The following is a 20,942-nucleotide window of genomic DNA, read 5'->3' on the forward strand; positions in this document are numbered from 1 at the left end:
ACATGTAGCTGTTACACCAACATATTATTGTAAAGAGTTACAAAAATAAAATTTTCAATCGCGACAGAAAAATATTTAGAAAAAAAATTACCTTGCTTACCTCGATGGTGAGTAAACCTTGTCTCGCTTGTGTGAGCAATTTGGATATCCTCGCCTTCATCACAATCAACTCTTTGAGCAGGTTCTGGATCTCTGCCTCCTGGCGATACTCCATGATTTGTTGTTCCAATAGCTCGGCAGCTTCTTCACACTTGACAAGAACTTCAATGCCGTCCTGGAATATTTTGTATACAGCTGTTAGAAGCGTAAGCATATTTGGAAATTGTCAAATAGTTAAGCCACAATTTTACTAACACTAACGATATAATAAATCTTCTGAGCTAATTCAGACAGGAAAGGATGTATCATACAGACGTATCGTATTTTCCAATAAAAAAAAATACATTTTTTTTAATAAAAATTGTGTAATACGTAACATTAATAGGAGAAACAAAACTAAACTGGCTGTTCTTGGCAGTCTTCTTCACAAATTCATTTAAGGGGCAATGTATACGCTTCTGTAATAAGATTCCGGTTGATATTCAAAATTTGCAATTTATGATGTTCAAAACTACAGTGAAACAAAAACTTTCAACTAAATCTTTAGCATGTTTGGAAGATAAAAATCCGTGGTAGTGACCCGTTTACCTCTTGCAGGTTGTCTCGGTTGACTAAGTACAAATATTTAATTACAAAGAGTGTGTTGCTCATTCTTCTCAGGGGAATCTGCCTTAGAAATGAGTAGTAGAGTTTAATCAATTTGAGGATTTCAAGTGTAATTTGCTTACTTTGACATTTTTATCAAAGTAAACTAAATAGTAAGACCAAGTATTTGGTATATAATTACGGAATTCCCTATATTATGACTACCTATTAGAGAAACATAAATAACTATGAGAACTTAAGTAAGAAATAAACTTATAAGAATTCATTTTCAAATACTGTACAACATTTCATCTACGGAAATTATTCAATCTGGACCTAGACGTATATCTTGAGATCTGAATTTGCACACGTCTTCTTCCTGAAAATGTTACTTTAGTTTACAAGACGAATTAAAAAACACTTCAGTAACATTTTAAGTATTTCTCATGCAAGGCTGTAACCATGTTTAGCCTTGTACGAAATCTAGCATGTGATATTTGTCACGCTTTATGATATTCTATATTTCTAAACTGCGAGTATCATCGTATATAGTTAAAAATAAAACGTTACGTTTAGTTTTTTTATTACAACTGGATATTATAGAAAAGACGAAAATTTATTCTCAGTGTGCTATAAAAATTTAATTTTTTAAGTAGCAAAGACTGCAATATTGTAAGGTACACTTTTGGAACAAAGTAAAAAAGATTTAAAGTTTAAGTATTGCTATCTTTATGTATGGAGCACTTGTATATGAAATTTGGCACATAAATAGATGATTATTATATTTTTTATAATAAAAAAAAATAGGCACTATCTACTTATTTTATACTACCTATTTTAGCAGGTACATGCAATATAACTTACTAGTTTTCGATAACTTTTTGTAAGAAATTACCTATGCCTGAAAATAGTAGTATTCTATTATATTTATTATACCTGGAAACTATTACGACATTTTGTTGTACATTTTAATAGAAAAACCAATCTCTTTGGTTGACAATTTCGATTTAAACTCCGTAATAAGTAAATTTAAAAAATCACTTAAATTATATCGATTTAATAATAGCTATGACATGTTCTCAGTGAAATCTAAATTTGTACATGACATAAGTAGGTATGTACTTTGTATTTGTCATATGTGACATCATTGAAGTGGTACCTATTTTAACATTAAAATGTTTCTTATAAATTATGCATTTGCTTTTCCTTATAACGCTGATTCAAATGTAGTCAATAATTACATTGTTTTGGGAATAAATGCATGTTTTTTATTTATAACTAAAATAAAATCATCATGATTTGTAGAAACGTTGCCTTAAAATGAAACATAATAAAGTTTTGAAACAATTAAGAACAAGTTTTTTACGCGTACCTGTTAGGAATTTCACGCAAGTAAGTACATACATCCAACGTTCGGCCTATTTTCTATTTAAATATTGTTTACTTTACTGCCGACAAACACTACACATAACTTTTACGTATTTTGGAACGTAAGTATGGTTAATGAGTAACATTTTACTATAACTCGTGAGAATGGAGAATTTAAATAAATAAAAAAATTTACGGCACCGGCTAATTAATAACAGTTATGTAGAACCAATTTTTGTCAATAACTATTTGTATATAGATTACCTTTTGGAAGATTTAACTTACGTATTTCAATCATATAGGTACTGCATCACAAGTACTGGCCACTTATTTAAAAAGAATTCTTTACACATCACTATATTCGAAATTTGAAAAACTACATTCCACTTGAGAGGTGTATTTCGAAAATCAATCTATAATTCGAAATAATTTGAATATCGAATGTTTGGATCGCGGAGCGGCTCGCGGGGATCGCGCACCAGTGCCCTACTGAGAGATGCCAAACACTAGAGGTTATTATTAACATTCATGTCGTAATAGGCACTAGGTGACATCATCAATGGGTTCGGTGCACATGGGTCTACGTACAGAGACGCATTTGGACTAAATTCATGTTGCAAATACATGTTAGAAAATTATTATTGTTAGCGTGTGAGGATTTTTTAGGTATATAATATACCTAATATAAATATATACATACTTTACCAGTAAAGTATAAAGCTCCGATATTAAATCAACAAAACCATAGCTAACAATTTCTTGTAAACGGTAGTAGAACAAACATTGTCTGAGTCTGTGTCTGTCTTCATTCTCTGCCAAGACTAGCAATATCACGTACGTTTTGACAACCTAGTGTGAGCAATGCATTTACTTGGCGATGATCTAGTCCTCTAAATATTTGGAATTTAACCATACCGTTATACCGTGTTTTTTGTGAAGATGTAAAAAACGACAGAAATAAGTTTACTCCAGCAGGTAACAATTTGTTTAAGAATAATAGAAATATTATTGTTACCCTAACTGCGGTCCTGTCCGTAACGCTCTGCCAAAGCTCATGTAAACATTCTTCATCTCGTATTTTGGAGGTGTATTACCACCATAACTATTAACTATAATAGCCGGTGACGTAATCAGACAATTATTGCTTACGCAACTTCTGAATTCTAGTTTTGTTTACATCGCGGCTTGCAGCGCTGTGACCCTTCATAGGATAGCTTGGAGTTTGAATTAGAACTTAGTTATATTAATAAACGATATAAATACGTGTGAAATTGCTGAAAAAATAAAGCTAATAATACTGAGCAGGAATAAATGATTACATTGGGCCATCATTTCGTAAACTAGTGAATAAAACTGTGAAATAACCGAAACGAGGAAGTATTTATTTTCTTTTGAAAACTAACACATTTATCATCTTGACAGTTGGCAGTCTGGGAGAGAGTATAAAAATAAAAAAGTTTCTATTACAACATAAGGAAATAGCTGGCAGTTCCGAAAGTGCATCTTCTGGTTTCGAATTCAAACTCCAGCCCGAAATAACGATCCAAGAATAGGGCCCCTAAACAGCGGGAAAAGCGAATGGTGTTCTAAAATTAAAATGGCTGTGGTTTTATCTAAACTACGCGCCGTCAGTAGGAATGGAACGTTATTATTTAAAGAAAGAAATCAAAATGGCGTATTTACATTGTTGGCGGAATAAAAATACACAAAAAACTGGAGTAACCACTTTGCAATTTTTGTATATTGTGTTTTATTATTCTTTTACTTTCCCGTATTGAATGTAAATATTATTTGGTTAATCGTTAATGAAAAGAAAGTCAATGCATACATATACACGTATACACATATGTATATTCGATCACCTCCTGAAATGTGCCAGGCTTTATTGTAAATTACTTTCTTAGTACGTATATCATACAAGGCAATACATAATACGTACATTTTTTACTATTTCTTGATCATAACTTTTTAGTATTACACACATCTGCGCCAGAGTGTATTTTTAAATTTTGATCAGCGAATCATATTCATTTCCTGTACATTGGCGCACCTTGGGCAATAATCGGCGAGTACCTTACGCCTATTGGCAAATCCTTTACCACGATGGCAAGCATTACTGTGTTTGCCATCGACACAATAAAAAGAATCACGAAGTTCCACAAAAAAAATGTCACTATATACTTAGTAAATACCATCGAGTACATAACCAGAAATAGAGACGAAATAAGGTCCATCCATCCCTGGCAACCCATCTGTCAAATGGTACTGATATCAATTTCGTGACGAAATATCAACTCTCGTTTGCGCTGAAATCAATTAGAAAGCTGAAATAGTACAGCGCCAACAACTGACCTATGTTTATATTATTGTAATACAGATAATAATATCTAACTCTGGAGGGCTGTTGCATTCAGTGGTGTGAGATAAACTGCAAAACATCTAATTACAAACACATTTCATCGGTAACTAAATATTAAATTACGTAATTTTTAAATTTCGTCCATTATAGCAAGGCTCAAGTTAAACGAAGTGAAACAATTGACGACACCCGTCAATTGTTTCGAATTCGGGCTGGCCAATCGGAGCGCATCTGTCATCGTAATGATATGGCAGAATAGTTTTCAAATAAATTGCGTCTCTGTTTCCGGTTGTATACTCGATGGTAAATACCTAGTTATACCTATGACCCGGTATAAACGTTATGACAATAAATTGTTCCACGGCCTAGGCTCCCTAGCTCTTAAAACATTTAAAAATGAAGCAAAGTGTGACCCCAGTTTGAAAACTCACCTTCAGTCCACCTTCCATAGCCTCGAGGCTCTCGTCAGGTAGATCAGACAGCCTGGTTTGCACCGATCGCACTTCCTCCAGCAGACTTTCAATATCGTTAGACAACTCCTGAGAACACACGCCCTTATTAGCTTCACACCACAACACTACTATAGAGACGTGAAATAAAAACGTTTTCATTTGGCAAAAGACATGTTTAAATTTAATATAAAATGTAATTGTAAAATTCAAATTATAAATCTTCTTATTTCCAATCACAGTGTTGCAATGCAATATTATGTGATTGCATTATTGTGCATACACTAGTGCGACAGACATTCTTAACTTATTTCACGTCTCCAACGAACTAAATAATAAGGGGCAAACAAAATTAAATTGCATCCAGTCACAGCATAACAGATGCAGTGGGCAGTTAGCTACATCAAAACATCAACAAAAATTGCTCAATTAGTCCTTCATTTTGGCATGACATGCTAAAAACAATCTTAAAATGGGTTTATAAAAATAAATAAATGCTCCGTACCATCAACAAATAATTTTAAAATTTTTTTTTCAGCTATATTTTTACAATGTTGAAGATTTTGGTACAGTTTTTGGAAAAATCGGGCTACAACCGTGTAACTCTGGAGATACGATCGTATTGAAATCATTATTTGGAACATCCAAATTAAAAAAAAAATACGTATACGTAAAATAACACCTATTTTTCCCAAAAGCGTATCAAAAGATTAGTATCTTTCTGTCAATTAGCGTGTTCATAAGCGGTGACAGATATATTGACAAGCAACGTTGGAAATTATATTTCAGAAACTCTAACCAGATGATTTAAATATCATCTAAAACAAATGAAAGACAAAACAAAACAAAAATTATCAAATTAACACTGAAGATGAACACACATAACCATTTAAAAAAAAAATTATTTAACAGTAGGTGTAAAGATATGCACATTTTTTACTGCCAATCTTCAATACGAAAGTGTTCATCTTTAAATCTAAATCGGCATTCTTGGACGTAACATATAACTCTACCAGGAATTTACACATACTAGCAACAGGACTGACCTGGAAATAATAAAGAAAAGGCGGGTCTTATGTCAGCCTTCTTCCTGGTTCAAATTGTAAAAACCCAAAGAAAACATCTAGAAACATCTTCCATTAAGCGGCACTGTCGATCGTCTCGTAGCAGCCAAATTTATGGCAAAAAGAACTTTAAAAACAAAAGGGGTACTTTCAAAATAAAAATCAAATAACAATAAATTCGATTGCTTAAATAAAACAAAACACATACGAGTATTTATTTTATTACATTTCAAAGATCAGACCACTATAGACTAGAAAACAGTTGAAAACGTCAATAATTTATTAGAGTTAACTACTGATTGGACTAGACAAGACTAGATTAATTTTCACACACTACATTGAATTAAATTATCTACTAATCCAAATGCGCATCTATTAAGACTACTACGACTTACAGTGCTCGCCAAAACTTGGCACTACAAGACGAACGGCAAATTTGGCATTGCTACACGACACCTTACAATACAGATCCTCATAATAAGTGAAATTAAGAATTTAGTAAGAATATCATGCCAAACATAAAGAGTAAATTGTAAAATTGTACAATACGACTGGGGGTCAGTCACCTTGGCTCTCCTCTGGGATGTGTCCTCGCCTCCCGGTTGCTCCTGTGAGGGTGGGGGTGGGGCTACTGGTTCGTGGGGAGAGGTTGTTAGTATATCCTCCCGCGAATCGGTTCCTATGCGCGGCGTATTCTCACTTATGGGGCCCAGGGAGTCTGTAGGCGTTTCCAGGCTCAGATAGGAGCTCTGATCTTTCCAACTACATATGCCACCGGGTAAATCCATTGAAATGTAATTTGAATCGAAAGGCGATCCGCAAGAATCTCTGGGCTCCTCCGTCTCGGACGAGTGGCCGGAGCCACCTCCAGGTCCTTTATCCTTATCGTTTTGATCTTTAATTTCAATTTCAACCTTAGGCGGTGATGGAGATTTAGATTCCCTAGCCATTAACAGGAAATATTCACGTTCCGCGTCGTGGTATAAATGCTTTTCGGGCCAGAAAGAACTGTCGTTACTTATATTTTCCTCGACACTTATGTCATCGTCACTATGTTCTGAATTGGGATCAATTTTGATTTCAGACTGTTGAAACTCAAAGTTAGGTTCGATTTTGAACTCCGATATGATTTCAGTAGGTTTGGGAAAGTTATAGTTTTGGTCGAGCAATAACCGTTCCGCATCGTCCGTAATAAATTTATCAGTCCAAAAGTGATCTTCTTTTAGGTTTAGTAAGTTGTTAATAGTGGGATCGTAGTTAGTTAATAAGGGTTCCGAAAGTTCTACCGGTTCATCTAATATTTTAGTTGTAGTTACTACTTGTGTAAACTGTGAAGACACTGTGTCTTTATCAGATTGTTTGGGTTTATCATGCTCATCTGCAGATCCTTTTCTGGATTCCTCAAATAGTTCTGATTTAGGTAAGTCTACGGATTGCGTTTCTTTATTTTCAGCGCTGTGTTGAAGCTCGTACATTCTCACTGGCATTTTATCTAATGATACTTCGGGCAGTACTATTGCTGGCGTGAGTTTTGATTCGTGTTCTTTAGTTTGTATTGCCTGTTCAGGTTCTTTGGGTGACATGTCACGATGCACTGTAGCTGGAACAACTTCAGATTCGTCGAGTAAAGAATCGATCATGCTCATACTAATGTGTTTATCATCTAGCTGGTATTGTTGAACATCTTTTACGTCAATCTTTTGTTCTACTACAACTTCATCGCAAGGTTCTGGAGATGCTAAGGCTGGTGTAATATTATCCAGGCTCTCATCATGCAGGTAATCTGCAGAACTTTGCATGTCTGTCAACTCCTTAGGAGTGTCATCACCAAGTAGCGAGTCATTTTCTGGTAATAGCATTTCTTCTATTTCCCTTTGCAAATCAGCCATCTTACTTTCTAGAGACTGTTCCTCAGAAATCTTTTCAGCTAGTTGCTCTTGTTTTTCATTAATAGATGTTAATATTTCATGGGTGATAAAATCAGTTATTGTTTTCTTCTCATCGCTTTCCGGAGTAACGTCTGGTTGAAGCTGCGACACTACATTACTTATTACTTGTTGAGTTTGCATTGCTTCTGCAGGCTTTACCTCTTCAGGTGCTTTTTCAATGGTAATATTTTCATCCAAATGAGATAAGTCTTCTAGTCCACTTGGGTCGACTTTCCAGTATTGTGCTTCTGAGAATATTCTCTCTTTAATAGGAGTATGTACTGACTCCGGTGTAGATATCGGGGTTTCAATTAATCTCTGATAACCTTTCGTGGGAGCCTGTTTTTCAATATTTGTTTCTTGTTCAGAATGGATAATTTCTACTGACGAAGCTGGCTCAGTGGGGCCAATTTCTGTTTTCTTATCTTTTTTCTTCTTCTTACTTTTCTTCTTGTTTTCCTGCGTTTCTGATTGTGTCACAATACTTGTTTCTTCTTGAGTCTCTAAATTTTTTACCGGATTAGGTTGTAAAACTTCTTTTTCTGGTATTATTTCCTTTTTGTCAGGCGTTATTACTTCTTTTTCCTGTTTGATTGTTTTTTCTTTTGATTTGGACGAACGTTTCTTTTTATCTTTTTTAGGTGCTAGTTTATCTTCATCAGATGTACTGGGAAATATTATTTTGGGTTCCATTCCCTTTTCTTTAGACTTAGAAGAACGACTTTTTCTTCCTTTTTGAACAGTTTGTTTTTCTTCATCTTGCGGGATACCATGAACCGATTCAGTATCTTCAGATTTTAAAATATTTGTAAGCGGATCGAATCTATTCTCTGATTTGTCACGTGTATCAGGAGCCTGTGATGACTTTGATTTAGAACATAACATATTGTCTCGCGATCGAGATCGCGATCTTCTGTGTCTTTCAACAGTTATAAAGCCTTCACTATCAACCTCTACTTCAGGCTTGTGGTGCTCAGCATTCGATTCATCAACTAATATCATAGGAGGTTTGTGAGTGGTATGCACAGCCTCACTTGTCATCTCTGCTTTTTGAGTCCTGTCTGGCGTTGAGTGACTTGCTGATGTAATTTTAGCCCAAGAACCGTGAACACTTTCTGCCTCAGGTGGTTCTTCAATTGTATTTTTAACCTCTTCTTTGATTATTTCAGCATGTAATTGCTTTTCTGGTGGCAGAATTCCAGAACCTTCAGCCACGACTTCTGCATATGATTTTCCCTCTTCTGCCGCCTTAGCCCATACATTTACTGGTTCTGGTCGCGCAAATGTGGGTTCTAACGAAAGTGCCGCCAACGACTGCGATTCAGACACTGGCACTTCCTTTTTATCTTCTTTCTTCTTCTTTTTCTTACTACGCTTCGTTTTGGTATCAACATGCTCTTCTTGAGTAAACCCTTTGAGAGATATTATGTCATGTTGTAGAGTTTCAGGCTCTGTTTCTCTTGCCTTGGACTCTGATTCTTCCGTTTCCCTCTGTGTTTGTGTTATTGTTGAATAAATCTCTGGTGTAGAAGTCTGTAGCAAGCTAACTGTAGAGTGACGTAATTCCATAATTTCTGGTGCTATTTGAGATTGATTTTGAATTTCTATAGACGATTGGGTACTACCGACAGTCATAGAAGTCGGTTTGCTTTCAGACACAGTACTTTCAATATTTCGGTACAAATACGAAGGTGTGAATTCAGGTGCATCAGCCGATAAATTTGAATACAATACAGTGTTTGAAAAGGACGGCTTAAATTCGGGAATGGAATCTATTGCAGGAAGGAGGTCGTGCAAACTATGAATAGGAGATTTTTCAGACTTAACACTTGTGTCGCTTTTAAGTTGCTCAGACATAATACTATCAACCGAGTCTTTAGATACTTCCGTAACTATATTTTGAACCGTATTTATAGCATCCCTAGATTGTTGAGGCGTATCAGTAGATTCTGGACACATACTTTTCATTTCCGTAATTGGTTCTTGCGATAAGCTTGTAAAAGTGTGCGATATTTCACTTTGAATAAATGCCGCCGAGATAGTATGAGGCGTTTCCACGGGTTTCTCAAGAACTTCTTCGGATATTTGTTTAGCATCTTTCTCAATAGTTTTTTTAGGAGGCAATTCCACTGATTTAAGTTGCGCAATTTGTCTCTCTTTAATAGCAGTCTCTACTTTTTTAATATCACCGAAAACCACAGGCACAAGTGTGTCATCAAGATCGTCAATTTCATACGAAAAAATTGTATGAGCATCGGGCACGTCAGAGACAGTCGTTTCAACTTCAATGGCTTTAGATATTTCTTCAATACTTGGAGGTTCTGTAAATTCTACAGTATCATCTGCTTTTCGAGTTTCAATTTGACGTTCCGATTTATCGTTGGTGCCACAAACAATTGTAACCGGAGAATTGCAGAGATCATGAATCTCAAATGCTTCTGCTGGTTCTGAAGCAGATTCGTAAAACTGATCTTTTTTAGATTTTTCCACAATTTCTGGTGTACTTTTAACCGATTGATCTATGACTTCTAACGAAATGTCTGTAGACGTAACTATTTCATCTTGTTTCTTTTCAATCGACGATTGGGTGCTAATATTAGCAAATGCAAGCTCAGCGTCTTGCAATTCATGATAACTATGAGATGACGATTCTGATACTAACTCTTTAGGTGGTGATTGTTTCTTCGTTTGATTATCCTCGAGCGATACTACATCTACATCTGTGGAGATAGTTTCCTTGATAATTGTAAGGTTTTCATAATCATCTCTTGTAACTTCTTCCAAAATAACAATAGACGATGTAGTAGGATCTTGGGCATCAATATTAATTTCCCTCGTTTCTTCTTGCAGTATCACAGACTGCAGAGGTCTTACAGAATGTGCATATAAATTTTCAGCGTCTCTGATTTCATGGTAACTGAATTGTGGCACTTCGTATACACTCTGTCTCTGTTCGTCGTCCTGCATGTCTTCTGCAATTAATGGCCCTACTACCACGCCGTTAGTAACAGGTGTGACTTGATTTACAATTTGTTCCCTAGGCACTTGATCGGTTTCAGTTAATGTAACTGTAGTTGAGACTAATTCTATTTCAGGTGAAGGTGAAGGTGAAGGCTCTCTAGATTTAATCTCACCTAATAGGCGTTCAGCATCACATATCTCGTGATAGCTTTGTTTTAGTGGTTCAAACACAGGATTGGTACTATTCTCCCTGGCGGGCTCAACTTTAGGCTCTATCATTTCAACATCCGACTGAATAACCTCTAGTATTTGTCTTGGTGCTGAATTAATAGAAGCGAGTAATATTTCAGCGTCAACTATTTCGTGGTAACTTTGACGTGGTGTTTCCTCCCGCAGTGGCTCAAAGTCAGTCAAAGATTTGCGTATTACATGTGTTTCACATGGTTCCCTTTGTTCATCGACAGTCATAGAAGTATCTGACAATATTAAGGAACTGATTTGTTCGGCGCTAATAAAATCTGTTTCGGCAGATGCTATTGTTGATGTCCTTGCATCAGTTGGAAATAGTGTATCTCCTGCTAATATCTGGTGCGGCAACACACTTGGTTGTTCGTCCCGCGTAATATTATCCTCACCTGCTTCGGAATTGTTTAACGCAAAGTTACGTTCGGCATCTTGTATGTCGTAATAACTAAATCTCGGGGCTTTTTCTATAATATAAGCTGAATGTTTTTGGGGTTCTGTAATCACAATAGGTTTTTCAATAGATTGATCTTTCCCAAAATTACTTTCTGCATCAGAAATTATTTGATAGCTTTGTTTAGGAACTTCCTCTAGAGGAATTTCTGGTTTGTTAATTGTTATTTCTTCGAAGCTTGGTTGGGTTGTGGGCTCAACTATATTAATATTTTCAATCGCGGGACTTTGACGTTCCTTTGCCAAAAATTGCGAGTAATCATAACCTAATTGTTCAAAATCCAGATTTAACGAGTACAACTTTACTTCTTCAACCAATTGTTGATACGGTATTTCAAGTGATGTCTGCCTCTCTTTTGTCGTATTAGTTTTATTACGATCTTGAACTGATCCAAATATGGCTTGTTCAAAAATTGTATCAAACTCACATTCGTTGATGTTTTCTGTCACTGTTATTGCTTCTTGTAAGATATCAGCAGGTGGACCCGATTCTGTTTCCTCTGCAATACTTTTATACTCTTTTGCTGTAATAGAAGGTTCTTGAACCTTAAAAGCTTCCTCATTTTCAGAGGCTTGTTGAATTTCCATCATTTCACTAACATCCGTGGTACTTTCCATTATTTCGGAAGATTTTTCTGTACAAAGCGTTTCAATGGCTTCGCTTGTTTCTTCTTGTGACGTTTCAACTTCAACAAATGTACTGGAAGACTTTTTATCTGCGATTTTGTTATTTTTAATATCATCTTTTACCTGAGGAGTAATTTCGTCAGCAGAAGACGATTCTTCTAATGAATTGCTTTTACTACTAAATACTTTAACAGTACGAATCGGCGGTAATTTCTTTTTTTCATGTGTAATAAGATAAATTGTATGTGTCTCAATGTCTTTTTCGATGGGTTCATAACGTGTTACTTCTTCGACTATATTAATAGAGCCTTCTTTGACAGTATCCGTAGAGAAGAATTTGTCATTATTATTTTGTTCCCCAGGACTAAAAGTAGTTGGGGTTTCGACACTTGAAGCCTCTTGACTATTATGTACTTCAGTGGCTTCGGCGACTTTTGGAGTTTCTAAGCCAGCTTTAATTATTTCAGCTTCTTTTACTATGTTTTCAATTTCTTGTCTTAACAAATTATCTGTTTCCTGAACAATTGTCACTTCAGTTGCAATTTGCTGATTTGTTTCAATTACATCTGGAGGATGTTGTTCCATAGGTTCAATCAAAGGTTCGGTCATGCCTTCTTCCTCTGCCATTAAAGTGTTCCAGTCCATTGTTATAATATTTTCCTTACTCGATACAATTTTTTCTATTTCGGGCGATTGATCACCGGATTTTACGTTATGAGTTTTAATTTCTTCCACATAAACAGCGCCTCGTTTTTCTTTATTTTTAGAAGCTTTATCTTTTGGTTTCCTTTTGGTTGATTCAGAATGCTCTATTTCTCGTAGAGCTTTCTCTATATCATCATCGACAACCTTAGCCTTTTTGGATTTAGATTTCTTTTTATGAGTTTTGACTTCTTCGAACTGAGCCTCTTCAGTCGTAACTATTACTTCGTTATCGATATTTTCATCTTCTTTATGCCCTGGTAAGCCACTTTCTTTAACGCCAAGTTCATGATCCTTAGGTTCAAACTCTTTAGTCTTCTTAGATTTAGACTTCTTCTTAGAACCCTTTGTTTCTTGGTGTTTCTTGATTTCTACTGGAACTTCAGTTTTCTCATGGGCGTCTTCAATAAAATCTTTAGGTTCGTCACATTTTTCTTGAGTATGTTCTGGACATTTAATTTCCTTAACATCCGGTATTTCCGGTACGCACACATCATAAGCGTCTGATGTCTCAATAAGGACATTTACAGTTTCGACCGATGTTGGCTCATGAACTTTTTCGTGTTTTTTATTTTTTTTCTTTTTCTTGCTCTTAGCGGCTGGATTTATATCTGTTACTTCGGATTGTGTTGTACTCTGCTCAGTTATGTCTTCTTCAGGCTCCGTTCGGGTCTGTGTTAAAGACTTAACAGTGGTAGATTCTTGAACAATTTCAGCTGCTTTATTATGAGATGGTTTATCTTTGAGACCTTTCTTCTTCTTTGAATTAGAAGAATCGCTTATTTTTATTTCTGCAAGATCTGTAGTGCTAGTAGCCAGCGTTTCTTTAGATTCAGTGTCACCAAAGTTTTCAGTAACCACGCTTTGATTATCAATGAGAGGGACTGAAATTTTCAAAATTGTTTCATCCTCAGAAGCAATGGAAACGTCTTCTACTTGCTGTGTGCTTGCAGGCATTTCAGTAACGGCATCTTTCACACTATCATGGGTTTCAGTTTTTGTTACTACATCAGATTTTTCTCTGTTAAACTCTCTATTTATGTCTTCTACTGTTGGTTCAATACTTTGTTTGATTTCCTTTTGAACCTTTTTCTTTTTCTGTTTAGTTCTTTTGGGAATATTTTCTTCAATTTCTATAGTTACTGGCTTATTTATAAAAATGTCTGGTGTAGCAACTTCTAATGCAGGAGTCATTTCTTTTAGTTGCTCTTTATGACCTTTCTTTTTCTTGGTTTTAGTTGTTGTTTCCAGGCCTTTTGATTGTGTTTCTTCAATTTGTATGACAGGTTCTACAATTTCTTCGTGAGTTTGTTCTATAATATGATCCGCATTCTTTCCGCCATCCATGGACTCTTTAGATTTTTTCCTTTTGTTTTTCTCAGAAATTTGTATTTCTTTAAGAGCTTTTTCTATTTCATCACTAGTATTAATCTTTTTATGCTTCGTTTTTTTCTTGGTCTTTTTATCTGCGTTTGCCTCAGAGATAGATTGAGATTCTTCAGCGGTAAAAGTTTCAGTAACAGTTTCGACGACTGTAGAACTATGTTGAACCTTTTTAGTTATTTCCCTAGTAGTGGGTGAAGCATTAGAAACTTCAGTTGTGCGTTCTTCCCTATGTTCAGAAACTGGCTGGACGGGGACAGGTGCTGAAATTTGTTCAGATTCAATAACGTCATCGAAATCTTGAACTTCAACAACTTTTTTAGGTAGTTTCTTTTTTTTCTGAGTTTGCACGTCATGGACTTTAGTTGGCCTTTTTTCAGGTGCTCGCCTTTGCCTTGGCATATCCCTAGATCGACTTCGTTGATATGGTCTCTCAGGTTCTTCAGGTCGTGATTTTGAATAATCGACGCGGTCTACTTTTGGTTCGAATTGTTGAATATGCGGAGACATTTCAACGTTTTGTTCGACAACTACTTCTTTTATTAATTCTACTTGTGCCACTTGCGGTTTTGGTAGCGTTGTTACACTTTGCGTCTTAGGTCGTCTACGTAAGCCGAGGGCTAATATTTCAGCATATGACAAATCTTGCGAGCGACAAATCGCAGCCGGACTCTGAGCTGTTTCATCATTATGAGGTGGCTCCAATTCGCTAATGTATTGCGTCTTCGGTTCCTCGACCTCGACTTTGGGCGATGTAACTTCAATATATGAGTCGCGAGACTCCAGTTGATAGTATATAGGCTGATTTTCATAGTATTGATGAATTTCCTGGGACACAGGGCTACTTTCGCTGACTGGTTCTTGGTACACGTAAACATTAGCGTCATCCCTATAAGGTACACTCTCACTAACGTTTTCGTACACAACTTTTTGACAATATCGATCGCTAGGATCGTACACTGGCTCATACATCGGTTCAATAGAAACGCGCGTTTGCACGGGCACACTTATCACTTCACTGGTTCTATCCTCTTCAGGACTCATTGGCGCTTGCTTGTAAGCCTCGTATTGTACCCTTCGAGGGCTGGGCTCTCTACGAGCGCTCGGGTGTCTTTGTGCGCTGAGTTGCCTCGTTTCGGCAATCGAGCTAGATCGCGAGTTTTGGCCTTTTACTATCTCGGCGTACGTGGTGCCCTCAAGCACCCATCCGGGGCTCTTGGCCCGCGCCGGCGCGTCGGTCACGGCGAGTGAGATTTGATCGCGCGCCTCGCGCTCGGGGCGGCGACGCTCGCGGCGCTCGGGCGAGCGCGGGCGGCGGTTGGCGCGGGCGCAGTCCGCCGTCGACACGAGCATGGACAGAGTGGCCACCGACTCGTCGGCGGACTCGCCCGGCGGCGGCGGCATCACGAAGTAGGGGTCCAGACTGTAGATGGCTCGGGTCAGCTCTTCGATACGCCGGGTGACCTCCTGATACGGAAGTACGGACATACATAATTTACGACATGGTCTGACTAGCTCTTGGGAGCGATGAAGTCGAGGTTATGAAAAGAAACGAATGGCTGCGAGTGTCGAGTACGTGTATTCGATATTTTAAATATTATTATAATTAAATTAAAAAATTATAAAGTAGGAAAAGACCGCGATAGAGGAGCGACTTAAAGCTATGTGAACGATCGGTGTTCCAATTAAGTGTCCTTCAGCGGGTCGGCGTCCGGACTGCCGCGCTGCACTAACAGTTTGACGCGCTCGTTGCGCGCCTGAATTTTGCTCTGGAGCGATTTTACTCTCTCTCGACACGCCTAACGGAGGATATCGATATCGACGTGTTAGTAGTGGCGAGGGTGAAGGATGGAGGTAACAAAAGAAAATTAAATAAAATGTATGCGTGGTCGGTGACAATGTACAAGTGGCCTCCGAGCGGCCGCTAAATTCGACTAACGATACATGGTGCTGCGAAGCCGTGTCCGTGCGGGCCCCGGCGGGTCCCGCCCGAGAATCTCCACGTCGCGATAAACAAAACTAGAATTTTAGCTAGAACCTACTCCGTCTGCGGTGACACCGCCACGGGGCCAGGAGCGCGTGGCGTCCTGCCCCCTGCGGCGCCGTAGCCTGTTTCGGTGCCTACCTGCTGCTGTCGTTGTGCGCGCTCGGGGTCGCGCGGGCTGTAGTTGGGCTGCGTCGCTTGGCGCAGCTGCTGTTCGGCCTCGAGCAGCTGCGCGCGCAGCCGCGACACGTCGGCGCAGTAGGCGTCGACCTGCGCGAGCGCTGCGGCCAGCTGCTGCGCCTGCGTGCCGGTCTGGGCGCCGAGCGCGTCCAGCGCCGCCGTGAGGTCACGCGCCGCCGCCTCCACGGCCTCGGGCCCTCGCGACTGTGCTGCCACGCCGTCCGGCTCGAAATGTACCTGTCGAATGATTATGATTCAACGACCCGACTCGATGACCGAAGCTGCAAAACCTAGACGCGTTCAACGACTCACGTTTAGCTTTTCAACCGCATACGATATCTTGGTCTTTTGTGTGGAAATGTCGTTGATTATTTTTTCCCTTAGCGCGAGTCGGTCCCTGAGTGGTTTCTTTGAGTTTTGTGGCGCTTCCAGGGTCCGCGCTGTCGCCTCCAGCCAGTGGCCGGCATCTTTTAATTTTTTCTCACATCTCTCCCATTCCTCTGCCAACTCTTGTAGTAAACCGTTCTGAAATATAACAAGTTAGTGATTATTTCGAATTGTGGTCCGTGCGTCATTCTAATTACTATGACATTGTACTGACTGTCTTCGCTAATCTTTTCTCGACGTCGACGGTAGCGTTTTCGGCCGCTTCCAATCTTGAAGGCAAATCTCCTGGGCTCGTGACACGTTCAATCACTTCTATTTCTTTAGCCATGTCTGCCAGATTTTTAGCTTGCTGCTTACAACTCTTGAGCGCATTCTGAAATAGTTATATAAGTAAATAGTTGCATTTCTTTAAAAATAATAATATTAACACAAACGTGAATTATCATACCCCATATTCAGTCTGTTTCTGTTGCGCCTCCTGCAAATCGGCCAATGGGAGTGGCCGCGCAAGGAAAGCACGTTGTGTCTCTACCCAAAGGAGGACTTTCTCTAATAGTCCTAGGAATCTAGCTACAGCATCACAGGCATCTTCAACGGCGGCTTGTCGCGCTTCCAATTCACTGCATACAGCTGCGAACTGTTCCGAGAGCGCCGTCACAGTGGACTGCACCAATTGCCTTTCACTGGCATCGCGACTACCTTCTACGATAGCACGTGCATTGCGAGTCAGTCGCTCGACGCGATCTGCTATGTTAGGTACTTCTGACCTAGTCGCCACCAGCCGCTCTCTATAAGGCTCAGGTGGTAGAGTCCTGTCGCGTGCAGTCAGTTCTGCAGCACGGACCCATGCCTGCACGTCTTCGACGTCTGTGGCGTACTCTGAACGGGCCGTACGCGCACGTTTCCACTCCCTCTCTTTCTCTTCCATGGCTGCAGCAAGTGCTTCGGAGGATAGTTCCAATGCGGATAGTTCCTGCGCTACGTCTGCCGGCGCAGAGCCACCGTAGCGCTTTCGACTCTCGTCTGTGAAGTTTTTCGTTCGCTCCACTAAGTCTGAAACTTCCTTCGCAAGCTCCCGGACGTTTTCAGTTTCGTCTTCGCCGAAAACGTAGAAGGTCTTCACTTTGGCAATAGACACTTCGATCTGCTGTCGAAGCTCGTCGATTCTCTCCGACACGCGGTCGAATTCCGAAACAATGTCGTCGATCTCCGCGAGCCGCGCCGCAAGTGTTTGTCGCAATCTGCAAAATAGAAAAGCGCGTTACTATTAGTAATCACTAACAACACGTACAGTTCGAACAGTGCGATGCGATAATATGGTGTATGAGCGCACGAGGGAAGGAGAGCTGCCAAAATGCGACGAAAATAATCTATTGGCGCGGCGTGACGCGGCGCCCATGACGCTGCAAGGTCAACACCGGCGGTAAGGCGCCTCACCGCCGAGCGTGCTCCGTGCTCGTCAGTGGCGCCGAGGCCTACGTTACCTCGTCGTTCGTGCTCGTTCGCTCGCGGCGCTCCGCTCGCGTCGCCCTCCCGTCGCTCAATGAACCATTTCGATAGATTCACTGGACGCATCTAAATTTAAGATATACGCTCTAATGTTTGCACGGTGACATCAGAGCCACGAGTTTTTTTCGGTGCATTCGCCGGCGAGTGTTTACATTTTGCACACACGGCCACTCGCGTTTATTTTATAAGAGGTGACGTGACACGCACGACCTTGGCGATCAGCTTCCATAAATGTTTAACTAAAACGTTTTCCATTTTACCCTATTGCAACATAAACGTGGTCTAACGATTTAACGAGTAGTCACATGGTTCGAAACTGACTGCTAAAACATAAATATAAATAGGTATCCCTTTTCCAACGAAGGGGAACTCTGATGTCGTGAGCTAATGAATTTCTAATGCGAGCCAGCAAGGCAGACCGGCGCCGTCGACTCCGGCAAGAAAAAGTAAATGTGCAGGAGATCGCTGCCAATCGTTAATATAAAAGATTCTTACAAAATATTACGCTCCCGTCTACAAAATGTTGCGATGCTACTTCACAGAAATACGACTAAGCCCGTGACTCATCACCACGAACAAATGTAGGCACAGTCACAATTTTATCACGTAATTCAGTGTCTAAAACCGCTCGATGTAAAAAATGTGAAAAGCTTTGTTTTACTTTGTTGTATGCCACGAAGGCACGTTGTCGCAGTCTTTGTATGAAATCAGTTAACAATCCCTTTATTTGTTGGAGCCACTTATTTTAACGCCGGTTTCGCCGGCATTGTTTTTAGCTCGCGGAAGGAAAACTTCAAGGCAGTCGGCGCGTTTCGCGACGGTAAGTTTCACAGTGTCGCACTTTAGGGGCATTGCGTACTTTTGGTGTTATGCCGGAGTGGGATTTGCAGATGTGAAAAAATGGCGTATGTTCTAAGTATATCCCAGTCGCCGGGTTCCAGTGCAGACTGAGAGGCCCTGACCTATAAAAGCGCGGTAAACCGCGCATGCGCGCTTGCTTCGTGAAATAGCCGACGAGTCTGAATAACGATTACAGTCGTCCCTCAAGCCCGCCACCCGTCTCGAACCCGGATCGATTCAAAACAAACCTTAAAGCAATTGGTTGAGAATCCATCTTATTACCTTATGACCGGCGCGTCAGACATTACTTTATGGTTACATTGTAACAGTGATTGATTCTAGCTTTTTCCAACTTCACTACTGATAAAAGCTGTCATCTTTGGCTCTACGAGTACTTCATAACTGCCCGACGATATTCTTTAAAACGTTTTTAAAGTACGAAAAAATATAAGTACTTATTCAAGTTTTCTATAATCGGAACTGGCGATGACAAAATCAAATTCCTATGTATAAATAGACAAAACTTTGACCACGGGTGAGAGTTATAATAATAGATCGCAAATCATAACTAAAACATTAAGAGTCGTATTCCAGAACTCTACTCAATGCTCAAGTCAGGATCTGAGTATGATTTGAAGCTCTGGAAATACGACCCTAATGGCAGGGACTTGAGCTGTTTTCGATTGCTTTAAACCATATTCAAATCCTGACTTGAGCACTGAGTAGAGTTCTAGAATACGACCCTAAGTCAACACACGTCTTATAAATTATTGATTGGTAGCAGTAGAGCTCCTTGTGAAAGAGTTCGTCCAGGGAAGTACTGTCACCTTAGTTATTTCTGCCGCCAAACAGTAATGTGAGCAAATACGTATTCCGGTATTGAAGGTAAGGGTGCCGGTGAAATTACAGGCACATGCGACTAGACAGCTTATGTCTTAGAGTGATGGGCGCAGTGGCAGTACCCCTCAGATTTTTGTGATTTAAAGTTCTGCGTGACACTGTTATGGACAGACCTGTCGCTTACCACTAGGCGCACGACTGGTTCGTTCCGTACATGGTTTTATAAAAAAAATTTGTTTTATTCTTCTTGTACTTCGACCTGGAGTGATAGCTAACTAACTATATAGGAAAGTAATAGAAACGTTTTCAGTCAGTATTTCCGCGTCCCGGGAAATAATTTCGATACTCGATGCGATCCCGAATGCTCCGGGGAAAACGTGACTTTCGAGACTAGTTGAAAATTAGTATTCCATATTTATAGGCTAGGCATTCACCCATTTAAAATATTATAATAAAATTGTTTATTATCTCTAATTATAAAATAAAAAATATATAATATAAAAGAAATTAAATGAAAATTTTTATCATTTTTATAGTGGACACGTAAGAAGTAAAGGGCGTTGAATGTAGTTTCAGATACCCATGATCTCCACGTCCATGTAAATAAAATAAATAAACATAACTATTTTTATCAATAAAGCCGACCTCAAATGTTTGTGAAATTACATTTATTTGCCAAGTTTTATTAGAATCGGTTAACGGAAAGTGGATGACATCCTACAAACGGATTCATCCCCAAATTTGCCACCTTTAGAGGTGCAATATTTTCTTCAAATTTGAATGAAACCACTACTAAGGTACATCCTTTCCAATAAAATCGGTTCGCAAATGTCTGAGTAATATATATGTTACCGGCCAAACCCGATTTCAGGATAAAATAGTTTTGCCTAGGCTAAACTAGTTCTTCCTATACGCGATAGGATTAACTAGTATAGCCTAGTCCAAACTAATTTGTCCTAAGCTTGATAGGATAAACCAGTT

At 39.2% G+C, this 20,942-nt stretch overlaps 1 protein-coding gene across 10 annotated transcripts in view; it reads right to left on the reverse strand.

Moving 5' to 3' along the window:
- LOC113226358 (nesprin-1-like) overlaps nt 1-20,942 on the reverse strand; it is a 132,619-nt gene that overhangs the window by 51,748 nt on the left and 59,929 nt on the right. For 7 of the 10 annotated variants that reach the window (XM_026458952.1, XM_026458949.1, XM_026458954.1 and 4 more), the window contains 7 exons: nt 17,221-18,013; nt 16,987-17,145; nt 16,698-16,910; nt 16,347-16,622; nt 6,491-15,688; nt 4,843-4,950; nt 92-274 (listed from right to left, as the gene is read on the reverse strand). In XM_026458952.1, the coding sequence (XP_026314737.1) occupies nt 92-274; nt 4,843-4,950; nt 6,491-15,688; nt 16,347-16,622; nt 16,698-16,910; nt 16,987-17,145; nt 17,221-18,013 (10,930 nt within the window). The remainder of the gene's footprint in view (nt 1-91; nt 275-4,842; nt 4,951-6,490; nt 15,689-16,346; nt 16,623-16,697; nt 16,911-16,986; nt 17,146-17,220; nt 18,014-20,942) is intronic. The other 3 variants (XM_026458956.1, XM_026458950.1, XM_026458958.1) reach the window with 3 other exon arrangements.

This window comes from Hyposmocoma kahamanoa, unplaced genomic scaffold, assembly GCF_003589595.1.
Source record: "Hyposmocoma kahamanoa isolate Upper Pololo Valley unplaced genomic scaffold, ASM358959v1 190, whole genome shotgun sequence".
Taxonomy (NCBI): Eukaryota; Metazoa; Arthropoda; class Insecta; order Lepidoptera; family Cosmopterigidae; genus Hyposmocoma; species Hyposmocoma kahamanoa.